Source organism: Mesoplodon bidens, assembly GCF_964165515.1.
Source record: "Mesoplodon bidens genome assembly, chromosome: 18".
In the NCBI taxonomy this organism is placed as follows: domain Eukaryota; kingdom Metazoa; phylum Chordata; class Mammalia; order Artiodactyla; family Ziphiidae; genus Mesoplodon; species Mesoplodon bidens.
In genome coordinates, this window is record NC_138175.1 from 11290426 (window position 1) to 11309193 (window position 18768).

General features: G+C 43.5%; 1 protein-coding gene across 1 annotated transcript in view; it reads left to right on the plus strand.

Moving 5' to 3' along the window:
* ADAMTS18 (ADAM metallopeptidase with thrombospondin type 1 motif 18) overlaps positions 1–18768 on the plus strand; it is a 152817-nt gene that overhangs the window by 121516 nt on the left and 12533 nt on the right. The window contains exons 15-19 of the mRNA XM_081217380.1: positions 3306–3447; positions 6094–6220; positions 9678–9882; positions 12241–12426; positions 18271–18483. Coding sequence (XP_081073506.1) covers positions 3306–3447; positions 6094–6220; positions 9678–9882; positions 12241–12426; positions 18271–18483 — 873 coding nt within the window. The remainder of the gene's footprint in view (positions 1–3305; positions 3448–6093; positions 6221–9677; positions 9883–12240; positions 12427–18270; positions 18484–18768) is intronic.

Sequence of the window (18768 nt, forward strand, 5' to 3'; positions counted from 1 at the left end):
TTGAGCCTTAGCTCACTATAACTCTGATACATTTCACCTGTATTTTACTGCCATGCTTGCACACGTGGTGTGCTGCGTTATTTTCTTCCCTATAAGATCTCTGCATTACTACTGCGTAAAGAAAATAGCAACCAAAAGTGTTACATTTGAGATATCACTTTAAGTCAAGGAGAAATTGAGTTGAAATATCCATGAGCATCAGTATTACCTTCTGAATGTGAAATTCCTCTCAAAATTCTAGCTTGATTGTGAACAAAGCTCTAAAGTGTCTCTGTTCACATAATATCACATGAAGACATTAACAAAAACACTGCAAAACATCTCAAATAAGGAAAGCATTCTATTTATTCAGAATATATGAAATGTTATAACATAACTGAACACATGATTCCAAGAACAGTTTGTATCACTTAGCTGCAAAAATAAAAGCAAAGACTAGAAAGATCCTCGGAATTCAAAGACTCCTAAGACCTTGGTTTTTTTTTTTTTTTTTTTTTTTTTTTTTTTTTCTTTTTTTTTTGCGGTATGCGGGCCTCTCACTGTTGTGGCCTCTCCCGTTGCGGAGCACAGGCTCCGGACGCGCAGGCCCAGCGGCCATGGCTCACGGGCCCAGCCGCTCCGCAGCATATGGGATCCTCCCGGACCAGGGCACGAACCCGTATCCCCTGCATCGGCAGGCGGACTCTCAACCACTGCGCCACCAGGGAGGCCCCAAGACCTTGGTTTTGAGAAGGTTTTCATTGGTGACTAATGAGAATTAGGCATTTGTTGATTTTAATGGTACAACCTGTTGTGTTTTGTTTGCTTTTTGTTTTGGATGGGGGTAAGGGAAACAAAGACCCATCTATTAACAATTTGGTTGTTTCTGGGAGCCACCGGGATTTGTTTTGTTGGATGACAAATGGTGACTACACCATGGAATCTTCAGAGCAAGCCATAATACTTCTGGAGACATTTAAGCTAATAGCAGAGTGGGAACCATTTTGTAGTATCCTAAGGAGCGGTCTGGTGTAAGGAGGTCCTTGAACTAATGCCACCCACCCAACTTTAATTGAGGTGGGATCCCACCAGACAGAGACAGAGACAGGAGTTCCTTTTTTTTTTTTTTTTTTCTTTTGCGGTACGTGGGCCTCTCACTGTTGTGGCCTCTCCCGCTGCGGAGCACAGGCTGCAGACGCGCAGGCTCAGCGGCCATGGCTCACAGGCCCAGCCGCTCCGAGGCATGTGGAAACCTTCTGGACCGGGGCACGAACCCGCATCCCCTGCATCGGCAGGTGGACTCCCAACCACTGCGCCACCAGGGAAGCCCAGGAGTTCCTATTTTTAACTGGAAACCTGCTTTGCTTCTTGGCCATGAATGCCCAGTTCTGGTGGTAACACACGTTTTTCACAAGACACGGGTTGGGAGAAAACCAGCTGTTTGTATTCATGCTTTGAGCTTGAAAGAAAAAACAAAGAGAAGTAGTTAAGAAAAGAGAGGATCAGGGCTTCCCTGGTGGCGCAGTGGTTGAGAGTCCACCTGCCGATGCAGGGGACACAGGTTCGTGCCCCGGTCCAGGAAGATCCCACATGCTGCGGAGCGGCTGGGCCCTTGAGCCATGGCCAATGGGCCTGTGCTTCCGGAGCCTGTGCTCCGCAATGGGAGAGGCCACAACAGTGAGAGGCCTGTGTATCGCAAAAAAAAAAAAAAAAAAAAAAAAAAGGGCTTCCCTGGTGGCGCAGTGGTTGAGAGTCCGCCTGCCGATGCAGGGGACACGGGTTCGTGCCCCAGTCCGGGAAGATCCCACATGCCGCGGAGCGGCTGGGCCCGTGAGCCATGGCTGCTGAGCCTGCGCGTCCGGAGCCTGTGCTTCGCAACGGGAGAGACCACAACAATGAGAGGCCCACATACCGCAAAAAAAAAAAAAAAAAAACGAAAAGAGAGGATCAGAAAGGGAGGCAAATAATGTGTTTGCCTACACCAAAAACCAGGTGATATCCAGACATAGAAAACAAACTTATGGTTACCAAAGGGGAAAGGGGTGGGGGGGAGGGATAAATCAGGAGCTTGGGATGAACAGATACACACGACCATATATAACATAGATGAACAACGAGGCCCTACTGTAGAGCACAGGGCACTCTATTCAGTATCTTGTAATAACCTATAATGGAAAAGAATCTGAAAAAGAATATATATACATAACACACATATGCACGCACACACACATATATACACACACACACATATACCAGAATCACTTTGCTACACCTGAAAGTAACACAACATTGTAAATCAACTATACTCCAAGAAAAAAAATTAAAAGGTGATATCTTACAGTCTTTAGGCACATTTTGCTGGAGGGCCTAAATTCTATTTTCATCTCATTCACCGGTCACCTGTGTGATCTTGCACAAGTTCATTCTTCTCAGTTTTTCTTTTTTTTTTGATGAAAAAATAGACACCTGCATTATAGAGTTGTTAGAGGACTCTTGAAATAATGCATAGAAAAAGCCCGGCAGAGTGACTGACACCTGGGAAGTGCCAGTAAATGACGGCTCTTATTTTAGTAGTCAGACCTGATAATATCAGATTTATCCCAAGCCCTTGCCCTTTTGAGGTCAAATCCATTCCAGTATATATATTACCAACCACGACGTCTGATCATATTTCTTTTTGTCGTATGTGCTCATCCTGGTACACAGTTAACAGACACCTTACTCTTTGGGCAAATTCTCTTTGGAAATCCTATTGGGAATCTGCCTGGATTCTAAGGTTGATGATAGGGATTCTAAGGGGGGTATTCTAAGGTTTTCTGAGTGCTTTCCTTGTGTCTAGCACCTACTGGCATCCAGGAGAGGGATTGTAAGTTGTGGGCCAGGATAAATCATAAAAATCTGTATACGCTGATTCAATTTCAACCGTTATCTGTGGAGCACCAGTATGTGTTAGTATCATGCTAGGCTTTCAAGTTTAAAGTGAAGGTTGAGACCTCATAGTATAACCTCTCCTTCAACGTAAGGTAAAAATCTATTTTCTTGCCTTATTCATTGGATATGCCTAGAACTGAGGGTTGTGGGCTTATAGCAAATGTCCTGTTTCCCTACTGTCTTTCTAAATCACAGTTCTGATGCTCTAGAGGTACACATTTTAAAGTGTCATGGGCAAACTTTAAATCAACATAAAACATACTTGGGAACAATGATGTGAACCAGCTTTGAGGTCAAAATGGCATGCAAATATCTCTAAAATGTTCAGTGAGATTTCTGGAATTCCGGGGTCTGACCTGTATCTTGATCTCTGATTTGTATCTTACACTGTCCAGATTCTGATGCAAGGCAAAAATCCGGGGATATCTTGGAAGTATGCACTTCCCCAGGTCGTGAATGGAACTCAGCCAGCCTCAGAAAGACACAGCCACACCTGGAGCACAGTGCAGTCAGATTGCTCCTTCTCCTGTGGTGGAGGTAGTTGATTTCCTCACCGTCTTCCATGTCTCTCCTCAAACAGGGTCTTTCACTGGTTTGCAGGGTAGAAACAGAGACATAGATGTAGAGCACAGACATGGACACCAAGGGGGCAATAGTGGCGGGTAGGGGGTCGGTGGTGGGATGAATTGGGAGATTGGGATTGACATATATACACTAATATGTGTAAAATAGATAACTAATAAGAACCTGCCGTATAAAAAAATTAAATTCAGAAATTCAAAAAAACATTACAGCAACAGAAAAAAGAATGAAATTATGTTCTTCTGCTTCAAAGTCATCCATGGCTCCTCTCTGCACCTGGATGAAACCCACACTCCTCGTTGTGGCTCACTGGACCCCGCATGGTCTGGCCCCCGCCTGCCACCTCAGTTTCCCTTTGTAGAACCCCGCCACCTGCCCTGTTTTCAAAAAAACAAAAAACAAAAAAAAAACAGGTTCTTTCACTCCAGATGTCTTTCCATTGTATGGTTTAAATAAGCAACAAAAGAACTATCTTTATGAGAACTGTCACTGTAAGAAAAAAAATATATATATATTATTTGTACTCTTCGGGGATTTTCCTACATAGAAAGGAACCCACTCACACAAATCTCAAGTCAGCCACAACCAGGACTCAAAAGTTACGCATCTGAAACTTACAAGGGAGGGAAATATAAAATATGTGTCCATTTCTTGTAAGGATTGAGTCATTGATGGATTTTGCAGCTCACAGCTTCGTGTCTTTCTGTCCTGACTTTTCTGTTGTTGTCAGCCTCCCAGTGGGACTCAGAGAAGGTAGGGGCAAGACAGTGAAAACACACGCAAGGCAGACTTAAGACAGCGATCTGACCCGTGGAAGCAGTGGCATTCCGCAGGGAAATGGATTAAATCCGAGAAATAGCCCTTGTAAGGAAGGGAAGAACAGCCATCCTCTCAGTGCGTAGACGGGATGCATTTTATTTAGGTCCCAAATATCACATATTGGCTGGTAAGTCAATCTGTGTCACACCTGCCCTTTGGGAAGAAGAATGAGTCCATAAATGAGTCCATGAAACCAAAGCATGAAGGTTGGTCCCTTACTTCCTCATGCTCAGAGCACCTGGTGACAGCGGGTCTCCCCACTGTGTCCATCCCACTGAGCCAAATGGGGCATCTTGGGACCAGAGACAGAGCAGAAATACAGAAAGGGAAGAAATTCTGTCTTCAGCTGCCCACGCTAGGTAACAAAATATGAGGAAATACTTCTTTTTAAAAATATATATGAAATAATTAAAAGGGAATATATTTTTCATTAATACACATTTTAAAAGCCATATGCTATAAAGAAAATAATCTCCCATAATCTTTTAATCAGCAATAGGCAATGTTAATACTTTGGTCTATATCGTATTCTTTTTCTTAAGCAAACATAAAAACAGATGTGTTTCACATACTCAAGACACATGCCACACATGTATCATTTTATGTTCTTTTTGTTCTTTTTTTAATGGAACAGAAACCATAATCTTTATGCTGTTTTTCACGTAGTCTTTGAGCATGAGCAGTTGTTCATGGATCAAATGCTCTTTGAGATCATTTGCAATAAGTTCCTGGTATTCCAGAGAGAGCACAGGTTCCTTGGGAAAGAGAGAGATTCAATCCATTTTCCATTTACAGGGAATAAATACAACCAAGGGGAGGATACTGGACAAGTGCATTATGGGATTCTCCTTTGCCTTGAGTTAGCAACACCTTCGTGTGACTCACAGACCATAACAAGTCGGAAGTCTAAGAGAAGACAAGTCCAAATGAATACATTCTCCAGAAGCAGACTCTTAACTTTAGGGAGTCCCAATATTTTGATCAGTTCCTCCTGAAAGTAAACCCCCTTCAACCTAATCATTCTAGCGGGAGTGACTTTCCACTGTTGCTCAGATTCCATTTTAAGGAAAAGTCCATGTGAATAAAGACAATGGAAAGAAGAGACAGCGTTCCTATGTGGGGAGCTGACAAATACAGTTAATCACACACAAAATAAAGTGTATCTTGATGAGAGGCCCTGAAATGAATATTGAAAACAAGGCAGTGGGATGAACAGACAGAAACAAAAAACCAGAGTCCTTGCGGACAAGTATGAACACATATTTCAGTGAGTTCAACTTTTTGTTTATATATGCACATACTCTCAGGCAAGTGTAGAAGATGCTTCATAAAAAAGCAAAATCTTAGAGTTTCCACACATAATTCCCCCAGGATTTTTCTTTGCACAACATTTTCCATTAGATATGTGCAGTGTGAGTTAAAGCTTGTGGGATACTTCCCTCAAACAGATATTGCCCTGTTTTCAAAATTGTTTTCAGTTTCAAAATATTGCCCTGCCTTTATTACTATATCGTTCTAGAATCCATGGCAGTCCTGAAAACTAAGATGCTACATGTTAAAAAGTATTAAAATATGAAAACTATTATCTTAGGGGCGGCGTGGCATGAGGGTGGAATTCACATGAGTTGTAGATTTTATCAGAAGGAAGTGTTTTCATACAATATTTAGGTTCTGTATCTTCAGTAAAATATCAGAACCCTGGTAAACCCGAAGCTAAACTTGGAAACTAAGTGGAATTGGTTATCTGCAGTTTTCACTTTGTAACTTCTGATGTCTTATTAGGTTACATAAGTGTCAAGGCCATTTGCTTACGGGATCAAAACACTCAAGTCAATTCCTCATTCTGCAATGCAAGAGCCAAGCCAGCAACTGAACCCAAAATGTGCAATGCCTTCTCCTGCCCTGCCTAGTAAGTCATCTGGAAATGTCTTTCTGGTTGCATCTGTACTTGTGTGCCTTTATTGTTGATAGGAGATGGTTGAAGCCACTGTCGATGCCTCTGATCAAAAGTGATTCAAAGATAGATAGAATACCCCCCGCCGCACCCCCCCCCAAAAAAAGGCAATATAAGAAAGGAGACAAGAGTTGCAGTTAAAATATATAACTTGAAAAACACAGATTTGCTTCAGACACTCAGACTCTGGCTATGCCAACATAACCTTGGGGTAAAAAAAGGCATAAAGGCATCTTTTTTCAACCGTTTCATAGAGACCCCTCTTCTCTGAACTAAAACAGATATTTAAATAACACAGAATCCTACGTTAGTTAAATTTCTATGTGGTTGTATGCTTAACTTTTATAGAGTCATCCAAGAATTTAAAAATCATATTACTCTGCAACCCATGAAAGCCCAAATGCAAATTACACAGTAGCAAGACACAAAGTTAAAAGGAAGGGTGTAGGGCCCAAGTGGTAACCCCATTTTTGATGAAGAGTCACGGTGGGGAGCTCAGTGGGTTTGCTTTTGGATGGACTTTAGCCACACTACTATTTGAACGCTAATTTTAACTAATGTTCCCGGCCAAATGGAGTCTCTTCTTGTTTGATTTAGCTTCTGCCAAATGTATTTATATAGAGTTGACAGGGTTTCTTCTACAGCACTGTTGTGTTCCCTGCTGTTTCCGATCATCTTAATAAGTAGTGTTTGCTTTGTGGTGATGCGATTATATTGCACAATCTTTTTATATACATACCTTTTTTTTTTCCTTGTAAATAGTGTATTTGTCATAATCGTTTGGGGCTTCAGCTCCCCACCAATCCCCTAGGCCCAATTGTCAACTCAGTTTTTCCCTTAGAGTTTGGAACCAGCTGTATCCTGAACACAAAAAGGAGAAAGACATGTGGGGGACTTCCATGGAATTTTCTCCCTTGCTAAGAAATGTCTGGCTCTAAAAATATCCCGTGGCTCTAGGACGTGATAACCAGACAGTGTTACCGATCCTTGTGAAATAATCTCTCCCTTAGGTGGGGTGTGTGTGCGCACGCGCATGTGTGTGCGCACATGTGTGTGGACGTTTAGGTGCTTGTAGGGATTGTCAGTACTCTTGAATGGCAAGCTAATATTTTCTTATTTTAAGCCTCCTTTCCATCATTGTTTATCTCCACCAAGAAAAGAAAGGAACCCCATTCGTATGTACATCCATGAAAAGGGAGAGAGAGCGTTGGTCATGCTTAACTCCCAGAACTTTCCTGATGGCTCCACGTAGAAATGATATTCGGTGCAGTAACAAGTTTGCTGGCTCTTTAAAAGTAGAACAGCCCCTGCAGTGACTCTACAGAGTTGGAGTGAAATGGGCAGTATCTTTTGCTTCTTTTCCCTTTTATGCCACCCTATTTTTTTTGGGGGGGGGGTGCCTCGCAGTGAGAGGCATGCAGGATCTTAGTTCCCTGACCGGGGATCAAACCTGCGAAGTCTTAACCACTGGACTTCCACGGAATTCCCTGCAACCCTATTATTTATCTCAGTATTTCCTGTTGAATAATGGGACCTTTTAGGGACTATTCTTCCACAGAGATATACTAGAAATAAGGCCTTAGACTATTAGAGTTCTAAGGACAAAGGAGTTCATCTGATCTAACTCCATTATTTTCCCATGTAATGACCATGTTATGTGCCCTACGGTACGCCAGGTCCTCAGCTGAGGGCTGGAAGATGGAGATGAATAGCTTTTAGTTCCTGCCAGCAATGAACCCACCACCGAATGGAAGAGGTGGATGTGTAAACAGATAATTGAGATGCAGTGAGATATGTGCTATAAAAATGATAAATATAAAAAAGCAGTAAGAGGACTTCCCTGGTGGTCCAGCGGTTAGGACTCTGCGCAAGGCATGAGACACGGCCAAAAAAAAGGCAATAAGGGAGAAAATGGAAAGCGGAGGAATCAGGTCTGTGAGGTCGGCGTTGATTAAAACTAATAATTTCATGATAATATATATCTTTTCTTTGCATCTTACTGTAAGATAAAATGATTATACACATATAAGGAATTCTTTTATTTGGTATCATCTCTCTTTAACTAAGATAACATGGAGTATGCAATGTTTTAGAATACTTAGAATCGTAGAACTCATGTACTAAATTCTTTGGACTAACAGAAAGGTCTTTAACCTCACACCTCAGGCTTGTGGGGGGCAGGGGAAACCAGAGCCAAAATCATAGGACTAGGAAGATGCAGAAATGCAGAGGTGTTACAAAAACACATTTGGTCTCAGTGATGTTTTTATGCTTTCAAATGATACTTAGAATATTTGTAAACCTAGAGCAGTTTTAGACATTGACGCTTTGAAACGTATCATGATCCTATCTGGTGGATCTTTTTTTTTTTTTTTTTTTTTTGCGGTACGCGGGTGTCTCACTGCCGTGGCCTCTCCCGTTGCGGAGCACAGGCTCCGGACGCGCAGGCCCAGCGGCCATGGCTCACGGGCCCAGCCGCTCCGCGGCATGTGGGATCCTCCCGGACCGGGGCACGAACCCGCGTCCCCTGCATCGGCAGGCGGACTCTCACCACTGCGCCACCAGGGAAGCCCTGGTGGATCTTTTTAATGCTAGGCCTTCAAATCAGAGAATTTCAGTTAATCACAGGCAGTTGTTGACAAGGATTCTTGGTTACAGTTGATCATTCTTCAGTGTACACCAAGTCTCAAACAGCTGTGAAAAACAAAAAAGTGACCTGGCAATCTTTAAATAAAGAACTCGAGATTATATCTCTAACCCATCAGTAAAGTTTAAGGCTAACCAGAAAAAGTAGTTGGAGGAACCACCTACTTAGAAATATTCTTTGTAAGACCCTCTCTGAATGCACCCCTCTCTTTCAGATGCTCGCACGCACACACGCACACACACACACACACACACACCCCTCTCTCTCCCCATCACTGACCCCTTGTTTCATTGGTCTCATTATTGTACTTTTATTAACTTCTTTGTAGCAATTATCAGAAAGTATCTTCTTTGTTTGTTCACATAGCCACCTCTTCCATAGGCTTCTTAATGGGAAAAGCATTACTTCATTCATTTTTTCCAACCCTAATGCCTAGGAGATCCCATGGCACAGGGTTTAAGATCCCAATTGGCTGAATGAATGAATCGCTCACATTTCCAAATGGCACCTGTTTCTTTGCCTGCAGAGGACAGGAACGTATTTTTCCCTAGAATTATGTGGTGATTAAATGTGATTCCCTACAAATGGACCACGTTCACATAGGCTTGAAAATCTATAAAAGCAGAATCAGTATGAATTGGCCATATTGGTTCTACAGTTGACCTGAGGCTTTCATCAGGTGGTTAATCTTTCACAGTAACTGCTTTGGAATTGATGATCCATAGTCTTAGCTTCACCAGAAGTAATTTTGTCTTTCACTGAAAGCTGGAAGCCAGGCGAATGGAGCGTGTGCAGCAGGTCATGTGCGGGGGGCCAGCAGAGCCGGAAGGTCCAGTGTGTCCAGAAGAAGCCCTTCCAAAAGGAGGAAGCGGTAGTGCATTCTCTCTGCCCAGTGAGCACACCCACTCAGGTTCAAGTCTGCAACAGTCATGCCTGCCCTCCAGAATGGAGCCCTGGGCCCTGGTCTCAGGTAAGTGGGAAAGGCTTGGAGTCATTGGTCTCGTTCCCCATGGAAAAGGAAGGTGACAAAAATATGGGTGGTATCCTTTTTCCCCTAAGAGTGTCTCAGCTGTTGATACCTTTGTGGGAATCACACGGACTTAATGTGAAATGGGGCATTTTAATTAGCATTTGGAGTGATGCTTATGCAGCCGGAAGTGAGACCCCCCCCCCACCCTGTACCACAGCTTAGAATACTTCAAAGTCTAATCTCCTAAAAAATTAGAATATGGAGGCCATTTAGGCCAGACTAGTGAGTGTTGGAGGATTGGCAGATGAAACTGGCTACTGAATTCTCCAAAGCAAAAGGAAAATAGCAAGAACTAGGCATAGAAAGGGTATTTAACTCTTGCTTCAAGGGCGAGAGGTGCGGTTATTAGACTGCAGAGAGGAGTTGGGCGTGAAGTTGGCTCTTGCCATGAACTCCCAATGAAAGGTACAAACTCATGAAGTTGGAAGAGCCCTAGAACTGCCTGACATTCACAACTCAGAGGGTCTCAGCTGGAGGCAGTTTGCCCCCCAGGGGAATTTGGCCGTGGAGACATTTTGATCGTCACAGCTCTGGAGGATGGTGCTACTGGCATCTGGCTGGTAGAGGGAAACACCCTACAATGCACAGGGCATTGTAAAAAATGTCTGCCCCCCCCCAAATTATCTGGTCCAAAATGTGCCAAGAACCCTGGTACACAGCATCCTTGCAGGTAAGAGCCCAGCCTCTGCCAAACCATGGATGGCAAGCCAGTTTTAGGGATTAATGCAAAGAAAATGCAGAGGTTTCATCACCTGAACTATGAAGCCAGGTAGGAGCCCCTGACCACATTTCTACCGAGTTTCTGCATAGGGTGCGTTACATCCTGGAGAGTATTGATTTCGGATGAAGTTTAGCCTTGCACCCTCACACCCCCTTTTATTTGACAACTAAAACCAAATATGTCCTTTTGAGAACTTAATACGAAAGGGGTCCTTCAGAACTGTGATAGCAACCGGTTCTTCCATTAGAGACCATGGCTCTGGAAACCATTTGGGAAGCAATTTATGCTGGAAAAAAATCGCGATAAATAAGAATTCTATTGAATAAGAATTTAACTACTTGGATGTTATGAACATGAATGAGAGATGTTTAGGGGTGCAGAGCCCTGGTCTGATATCAGACGAATTTGCCCATCTCCACAACTTGGCAGACGGTCGATTCATCTTGGTCAAGGTACCTGAGCTCTGTGACTCTCAGACACCTCCTTTGTAAAATGGGATAATAGCAATTATCTCATGGGCTGGTTAGAGGGTCATGTGATATAGGCCCTGGTATACACTGAGGTATATCATCATGCACAGAAGGCATTAAATAAATGTTCTCTGCTGCGGTTTGCAGAGAGATGATTATTATGATATCATCCTGTCTCCATCTCCCTTAGAAATATGAAGAATGAGAATTCCCATTGGTCCCCTGAGCAGGCTTGGAACGGTGCCCCAGATGTTTGCAAACTCACAAAGAGTCAAGACAAATGGGACCACATCTCGTGCGGCCCTTCTGAGAGGCGAACAAGAAGACTGTAAAGGCCAGGGAGGGGACACGTCCCTTGAGGGCACACCCCAGCCTGGGGCCAAAGTCTTCTAAGTGATCTTGGCAACTTTTGAACTACAAATCTGAAATCCAGGAGATTATTTGCCGCCTTACATATTTCACAGTTCTTGTGAAGGTCAGGACAGTACGAGTAGAAGAGTATGGGCCCACCGTGCATAGTTACTCCCAAATACTTGATGAGTGTTGACTTAATTTTTCCCCAAGAGTTAGCACAATGCCCCGCCCAGAAACAGCAGATGTTAGGGGCAAGAATTGGACACTCCCACCCCATTTTTATAAATGTCATGGTCTGTTGCCGTCCCTATTGTACATATTATACTTTGCTATTATCCTCCTTGTGCAAAGCACCGACAGTCCTCTCTCACCAATGCCCAGACTGACTGCCTCGTGCCAGAGAGAGATACAGTTACATCAATGAGTAGGCCCTGTACCATTTTCCAAATTGTTGTCATGTGTGCTGTGCACAGAGTCCCTCCCTTCTCCATTAAGAATAAACCTTGTCTTCAGACCTGGGGCAACACAGCAACCCCTGGGCATTCAGAATGTTGAAAGGGAACACTAATCTGTACTTAGAGGCTCTGGATGGAGGAAAGATTTATTCTGCTGGCTGCAAGGGATTTGATTGGGCATTTGGTTCTAGTGCTTAAAAATTGCTTTGTAAACCCTTCATTAATGCATTCACCTGGAATTCACCTGGAAGACAGTCTTTTGAGACTAGCATGTACATGCCTTTTTTTAAATCTCAAGTGTTCTAAGACCTGTGGACGAGGGGTGAGGAAACGTGAAGTCCTGTGTAAAAGTTCTGCCACAGTGGAGGACGTCCCTGAGAGCTTGTGTGCCAGCAGCCCGAGACCAGAATCGCAGGAGGGCTGCGTCCTAGGACGATGTCCCAAGAACAGTCGGCTCCAGTGGGTCGTCTCTTCGTGGAGTGAGGTATGAGTTTAGATGTAGTTCTGCGTTTTATTGGGAATGCTCAGCTCATCCCCCAGCATCCAAACACTCAATGCTCCTTTCTGTTCCATACATGTATACCAAGTGGCTGCTTATTATTCATTCTTCCCTGCTGATTTCTTCCTCACATATTAAAAAAGCACGCATCACACTGATTGGGCAATGCCTGGGCCGTCGAGGTACCAAACCGCATAAAACATGTGTATAAAAATACAGGTGGGACTTCCCTGGTAGCGCAGTGGTTGGGAACCCACCTGCCAGTGCAGGGGAGGCGGGTTCGAGCCCTGGTCCGGGAAGATCCCGCGTGCCGCGGAGCAACTAAGCCCGTGCGCCACAACTACCGAGCCTGTGCTCTAGAGCCTGCGAGCCACAACTAGAGAAAGCCCACACACAGCAATGAAGACCCAACACAGCCAAAAATAAATAATTTAAATTAAAAAAAAATACAGGTAAGGTAAGCAGAGTGCTGTGGTAGAGGTCTGTGATTCCACGGGAGAGCCTGAGGTCCACCCAACCCCCGCGTCAGGAGGAAACCTTGGCAGAAGAGACTTTCCAGGGAGTGTGAGCCTGAGGGATGGGCAGGAATCAGGCAAAGACAGGGCCAGGGCTGTTCAGACAGAGGGTGCACCCTATGCAAGGGAGAGACCGGAGAATATAGCGCAGTCAGGGCGGAACTGGGCAGGGGGTCGGGGTGGAAGCTGGAGGTTTCATCAGGCACAGATCGTGAGGGCCGGGGGTGGCGGGCTACAAATATATCCTATAAAGGTTGGGGAGCTATTTAAAATTTTAAATAAAGCAGTGGAACAATCAGGTTTTCATCTCACACAGAGGGGAACCCAAAGCCAGAGGCAGGGAAGGCGCTTGCCTGGATATTGCAGTGATGAAAATGGAAGATGAAAGTTTTCCAGGGATGGCAGGAAGCAGGGTCTTTGAGAGTTCCTAAGGAGGCCAGCTGGTACCTTCAGGCATATGTTGGGTAGGGGAGAGGGAAGATTTAAAGATGCCTCCCAGACTTCTAGCTTGGGAAAATCCTTTGAGTTCACAGGCATAGGAAACATGAGAAAAGACGCCAAACCAGAAGTGTACATCAGTAATATATAAGGCGAGGTCTCTGCTCCTATGGCGTCCACTGTCTGGTGAGCAAGACAGATGCCAAGAAAGAGAAAAGGTCACTAGTGGGGATGGTGAGGTCCAGTAGTGGAGGGGCTTCTATCCCAGCAGCTCTGGGTCTTTTCCATCAATGCCCTTTGATTCTATGTAGATGACAAGTATAGAGCAACACGTCCGCCTCTCTCCTCCTCGCTCATTTTCTTTAAGAGACATTATAACCTAATGGCTAAAGGCATGGGCTTGAATCAGACTTAGCCCATTAAAAAGCAGCCTTCAGTGATTACTACAGGTGTGACCTTGGGCTATGCCTCACTTTCCTCCTTGGCACCTTGGAGCCAACACTTGTACCTCCCTCCCTCATAGAGCTGCTGTAAGTATAACCTCAGTGTTCTCCTTCATTATGTATTTATTTTATCTTTATTGAAGTAGAGTTGATTTACAGTGTTGTGCTAATTTCTGCTGTACAGCAAAGTGACTCAGTTATACACATGTATACATTTTTTTCTATATTCTTTTCCATTATGGTTTATCCCTGGAGATTGGATATAGTTCCCTGTACTATACAGCAGGACCCTGTAGTTTATCCATTCTAAATGTAATAATTTGCATGTACTAACCCCAAACTCCCAATCCATCCCTCTCCCTCCACCCCTCTGTTTTGGCAGCCACAAGTTTGTTCTCTATGTCTGTGTGTCTGTTTCTGTTTCATAGATATGTTCATTTGTGTCGTATCTTAGATTCCACATACAAGTGATATCATATGGTACTTGTCTTTCTCTTTCTGACTTATTTCACTTAGTATGGTAATCTCTAGATCCATCCATGTTGCTGCAAATGGCATAATTTCATTCTTTTTCACGGCTGAGTAATATTCCATTCATATATGTACCACATTTTCTTTATCCATTCATCTGTCAGTGGACATTTAGGTTGCTTCCATGTCTTGGCTATTGTGAATAGTACTGCTATGAACATAGGGGTGCATGTATCATTCTGAATTAAAGTTTTTTGTCTGGTTATATGCTGGATCATGTGGCAATTCTATTTTTAGTTTTCTGAGGGACCTCCATACGGTTTTCCACAGTGCCTGCACCAACTTACATTCCCACCAACAGTGCAGGAGGGTTCCCTTTTCTCCACACCCTCTCCAGCATTTGTTCTTTGTAGACTTTTTAATAACGGCCGTCTGACCAGTGTGAGGTGGTACCTTACTGTAGTTTTGATTTGCATTTCCCTAATAATCAGCGATGTTGAGCATCTCTTCACGTGCCTATTGGCCATTTGTACGTCTTCTTTGGAGAAATGTTTATTTAGGTCTTCTGCCCATTTTTCAATTGGTTTGTTTTTTCTGTTGCTAAGTTGTATGAGCTGTTTGTATATTTTGGAGATTAAGCCCTTGTTGGTTGCATCATTTGCAAAAGTTTTCTCCTGTTCCACAGGTTGTCTTTTCAGTTTTTTTATGGTTTCCTTTGCTGTGAAAAACCTTGTAAGTTTGATTAGGTCCCATTTGTTTATTTTTGTTTTTATTTCTATTGCCTTGGGAAGCTGACCTAAGAAAACACTGGTATGATTTATGTCCGAGAATGTGTTGCCTATGCTCTCTTCTAGGAGTTTTACAGTGTCATGTTTTACGTTTAAGTCTTTAAGGCATTTTTCATTTCTCGTTTATTTGGGTTCTCTTTTTCTTCTTGGTGAGTCTGGTCAGAGGTTTGTCAATCTTGTTTACCCTTTCAAAGAACCAGCTCTTGATTTTACTGATTTTTTTCTACTGTTTTTTGATCTGTTTTATTTCCTCTGATCTGTATTGTTTCCTTCCTTCTGCTGCCTTTAGGTTTGTTCACTCTCCTTTTTCTAATTATTTCAGGTAGTCGGTTAAGTTGTTTGAGATTTTTCTTGTTTTGAGGAAGGCATGTATTTCTAGGAACTTCCCTGTAAGAACTGATTGTGCTGCATCCCATAGATTGTGTATGGTTGAGCTTTCATTTCATTTGTTTCAAGGTATTTTTTAGTTTCTTTTTTGATTTCCTTGTTGACCCACTGGTTTTTCTAGTAGCACATCGTTTAGTCTCCATGTAATCGGTTTTTTTCTTATTTCTTTTCCTATGGTTGATTTCTAGTTTCATGCCATTGTGGTCAGAGAAGATGCTTGAAATAATTTCTGTACTCTTAAATGTGTTGAGGTTAGTTTTGTGCCCTAGTATGTGGTCAGTCCTAGAGAATGTTCCATGTGCACTTGAAAAGAATGTGTATTCTGTTTGGTTTTTTTTTTTGGATGTAATGTCCCGGAAATATCAATTAAGTTTAACTGTTCTATTGTATCATTTAGGATCTCTGTTGTCTATTGATTTTCTGTCTAGAAGCTATGTCCATTGATGTGAGTGGGGTGTTCAAGGGAGAGATTGACAGGAATACAATAATAGTTGGAGACTTTATGTCTGTTAGTATTTGTTTTATGTCTGTTAGTATTGGTTTTATGTATTTTGGTGCTCCTATATTAGGTGCATATATGTCAAGGAGTGTAAAATCCTCTTCTTGTATTGATCCTCCTATTATATAGTGTCCTTCTTTAAAACAGAGGCCATAAAGAAAAAGTCTATTTTGTCTGATACAAGTATTGTGACTCCTGCTTTCCTGTCATTTCTGTTTGTATGAAGTATCCTCTTCCATCCCCTCATTTTCAATCTATTTGTGTCCTTTGCCCTAAGGTGGGTCTCTTGTATTTTAATCCGGTCTGCCACTCTATGTCTTTTGATGGGAGCATTCAGTCCATTGACATTTAAGGTAATTATTGATACATACGTATTTATTGCCATTTTAAACCTTGTTTTCCAGTTAATTCTGTTTCTTCTTTGTTCCATTCTTTTTCTTTTTGTGGTTTAATGATTTCCTTTTATTTTATGCTTGTTTTCTTCCCTTTGGTTTTTGTGAATCTATTGTACATTTTTGATTTGTGGTTGCCGTTTTTCAAGTATGTTAACCCCTTCCTGTATCTGCTTGCTCTAGACTGATAGTCAAATAGGCTCAAACACATTCTAAAAAAAAAAAAAAAACTACATTTTCTTACTGTTTCCCCACATTTTATGATTTTAATCTCCTTTTTTTACATCTTCATGTTTATCCTTTTGCTGTTCCTTGTGTTTAGCATTGCTTTCACAGATAGGTTTTTTTTTTCCTTTTGATCTCTATATTGAATTATTTAAGTGGTTTACTTTCCATTTGTGATTTCCTCCTTCCTATATCTTCCTTTCTGTTTAGAAAAGACCTTTCAGTATTTCTTTTAGGATAGGTTTAGTACTGCTGTATTCTTTTAGTTTTTGCTTGTCTGAGAAATTCTTTCTCTCCCCTTCTATTCGAAATGGTAATCTTGCTGGGTAGAGTAACCTAGGTTGCAGACTTTCCCCTCCAGGACTTTGCTGCCGGAGAGTGCACTCACAGAGAAAGAAGCTCCTATGGCAGTCTTGCCCCACTCCTAGCACACCCCTCCCCCCAACAATAGTGCCTTGCCTCTCTAATGGGCCCAGGCTTCTTTCTGTACTCCCTCAGCTGGGGCATACCATGCCCTAGCCCCCTCCGGGTATCTCCAAGCAACCAACCCCAGTCCTCTCCCTGGGTCTGACCTCCAAATCCTGAGCCTCAGCACCCAGCCTGCCTCAGCGGAGGAGCATCTCAGGCTAGGGGGTGCCGGGCAGTGGTGCCAACCCTCCATGCAGGTCTCTCTCCTCTTTGCCCTCTACAAACTGGTTCCTGTGCTCCTCCAAGGCTCCAAAGCTTCCCCTCTGTCCTGGTTGACCTCCCTGCCCATGAGGGGACTTCCCAGGGCGCAGAAAGCTTTCCCCTTGCACAGTTTCCTCCCAGGGGCACAGATCCTGTCCCAATTCCTTTCTCTCTTTTTTTTCCTCTTTTCTTTTGTCCTACCCAGTTATGTGGAGATTTTCTTACCCTTTTGAAAGTCTGAGGTCTTCTGCCAGGGCTCAGTAGATGTTCTGTGAGAATCATTCCACATGCAGGTGGATTTTTGATGTATTTGTGGCAGAAGGTGAGCTCCACATCCTGGTGTCCCAGCATCTTGATCCTATCCCTGTCCTTCATTATTTATGATGGTTACACTGATGCCAGTTCTTACTGATTTATTCAGTTCATCAAGGCTTCGTACAGTATTCCATAATACTGTTTAAAACAAAAACAGGTTTTCTCATACTCTTCCTCAGCCTCCATCCTTCTCTCTGTTTTTCCTGCCATACCACAGCTGCAGGTTGTATCTCAGCCAAGACAGAGGCAGGGTAACAATGAAGGGAAGTTACGTGTGATCTGATGGTTCTTCCCCTCCCCTGCCTCTAACCCCAGTCTCCCTGCTCTGCTTCCGTGGCACACCGACCCCTGACTCCCTGATCACATCCCCTGCCAATCTTGTCGTTCTCTCTGACTTTGTCTCACTCCCTCCACGTGGCACCTCGTGGTCCTGCTGGGCAGGGCCTCATTTTGTTTTATGGTACTGATGAATTCTGTGACCTTGGGAAAGGGACTCCGATTCTCTGGCCTCTATAGCATGAGGGACTGGGTGCAGTGCTTTCGGGATCCTGCTGTGGTGTGGTTGACCTGCTGCAGTCCCATCCCTCTGATTACACGTGGATGGTGCATCCTTAGGTCAGAACGCATCTGCTCAGCAGACTTCAACAGTGGAGCCTGCACACTGACGCCTCTTCTCTTGGCCCCTAGTGTTCCGCTAGCTGTGGTTTGGGGGTAAGGAAGAGGGAAATGAAATGCAGCGAGAAGGCCTTCCAGGGCAAGCTGATAACCTTCCCTGAGCGACGGTGCCGCAATATTAAGAAACCAAACCTGGACTTGGAAGAAACCTGCAACCGAGGGGCGTGTCCAGCCCGTCCAGTGTACAGTATGGCAGCTGGGTGGTATTCATCGCCATGGCAGCAGGTGAGCACAAACAGATTGAGGGGGTTTACGTTTAGGAGAGAGTCAAAAAAAGGAGGTAGTTTACAACTGCTGCTGTTACAGACCTGTCCAAACAACCTGAGCTCCTTGGCCAGCTCCACTGCCCATGTGGCCCTGGGCAGATTCCATCATCTGTGAGCCTCCATTTTCACCTCTAGAAAATTGAGATGATAATATCTTGCAGAGCTTGGTTTTTTTTTTCTTTTTTAATGAGTAAATAATATAAAGTCCTTAGTCCCAGGGCCGTCACATCGTGCTGATGTTCAA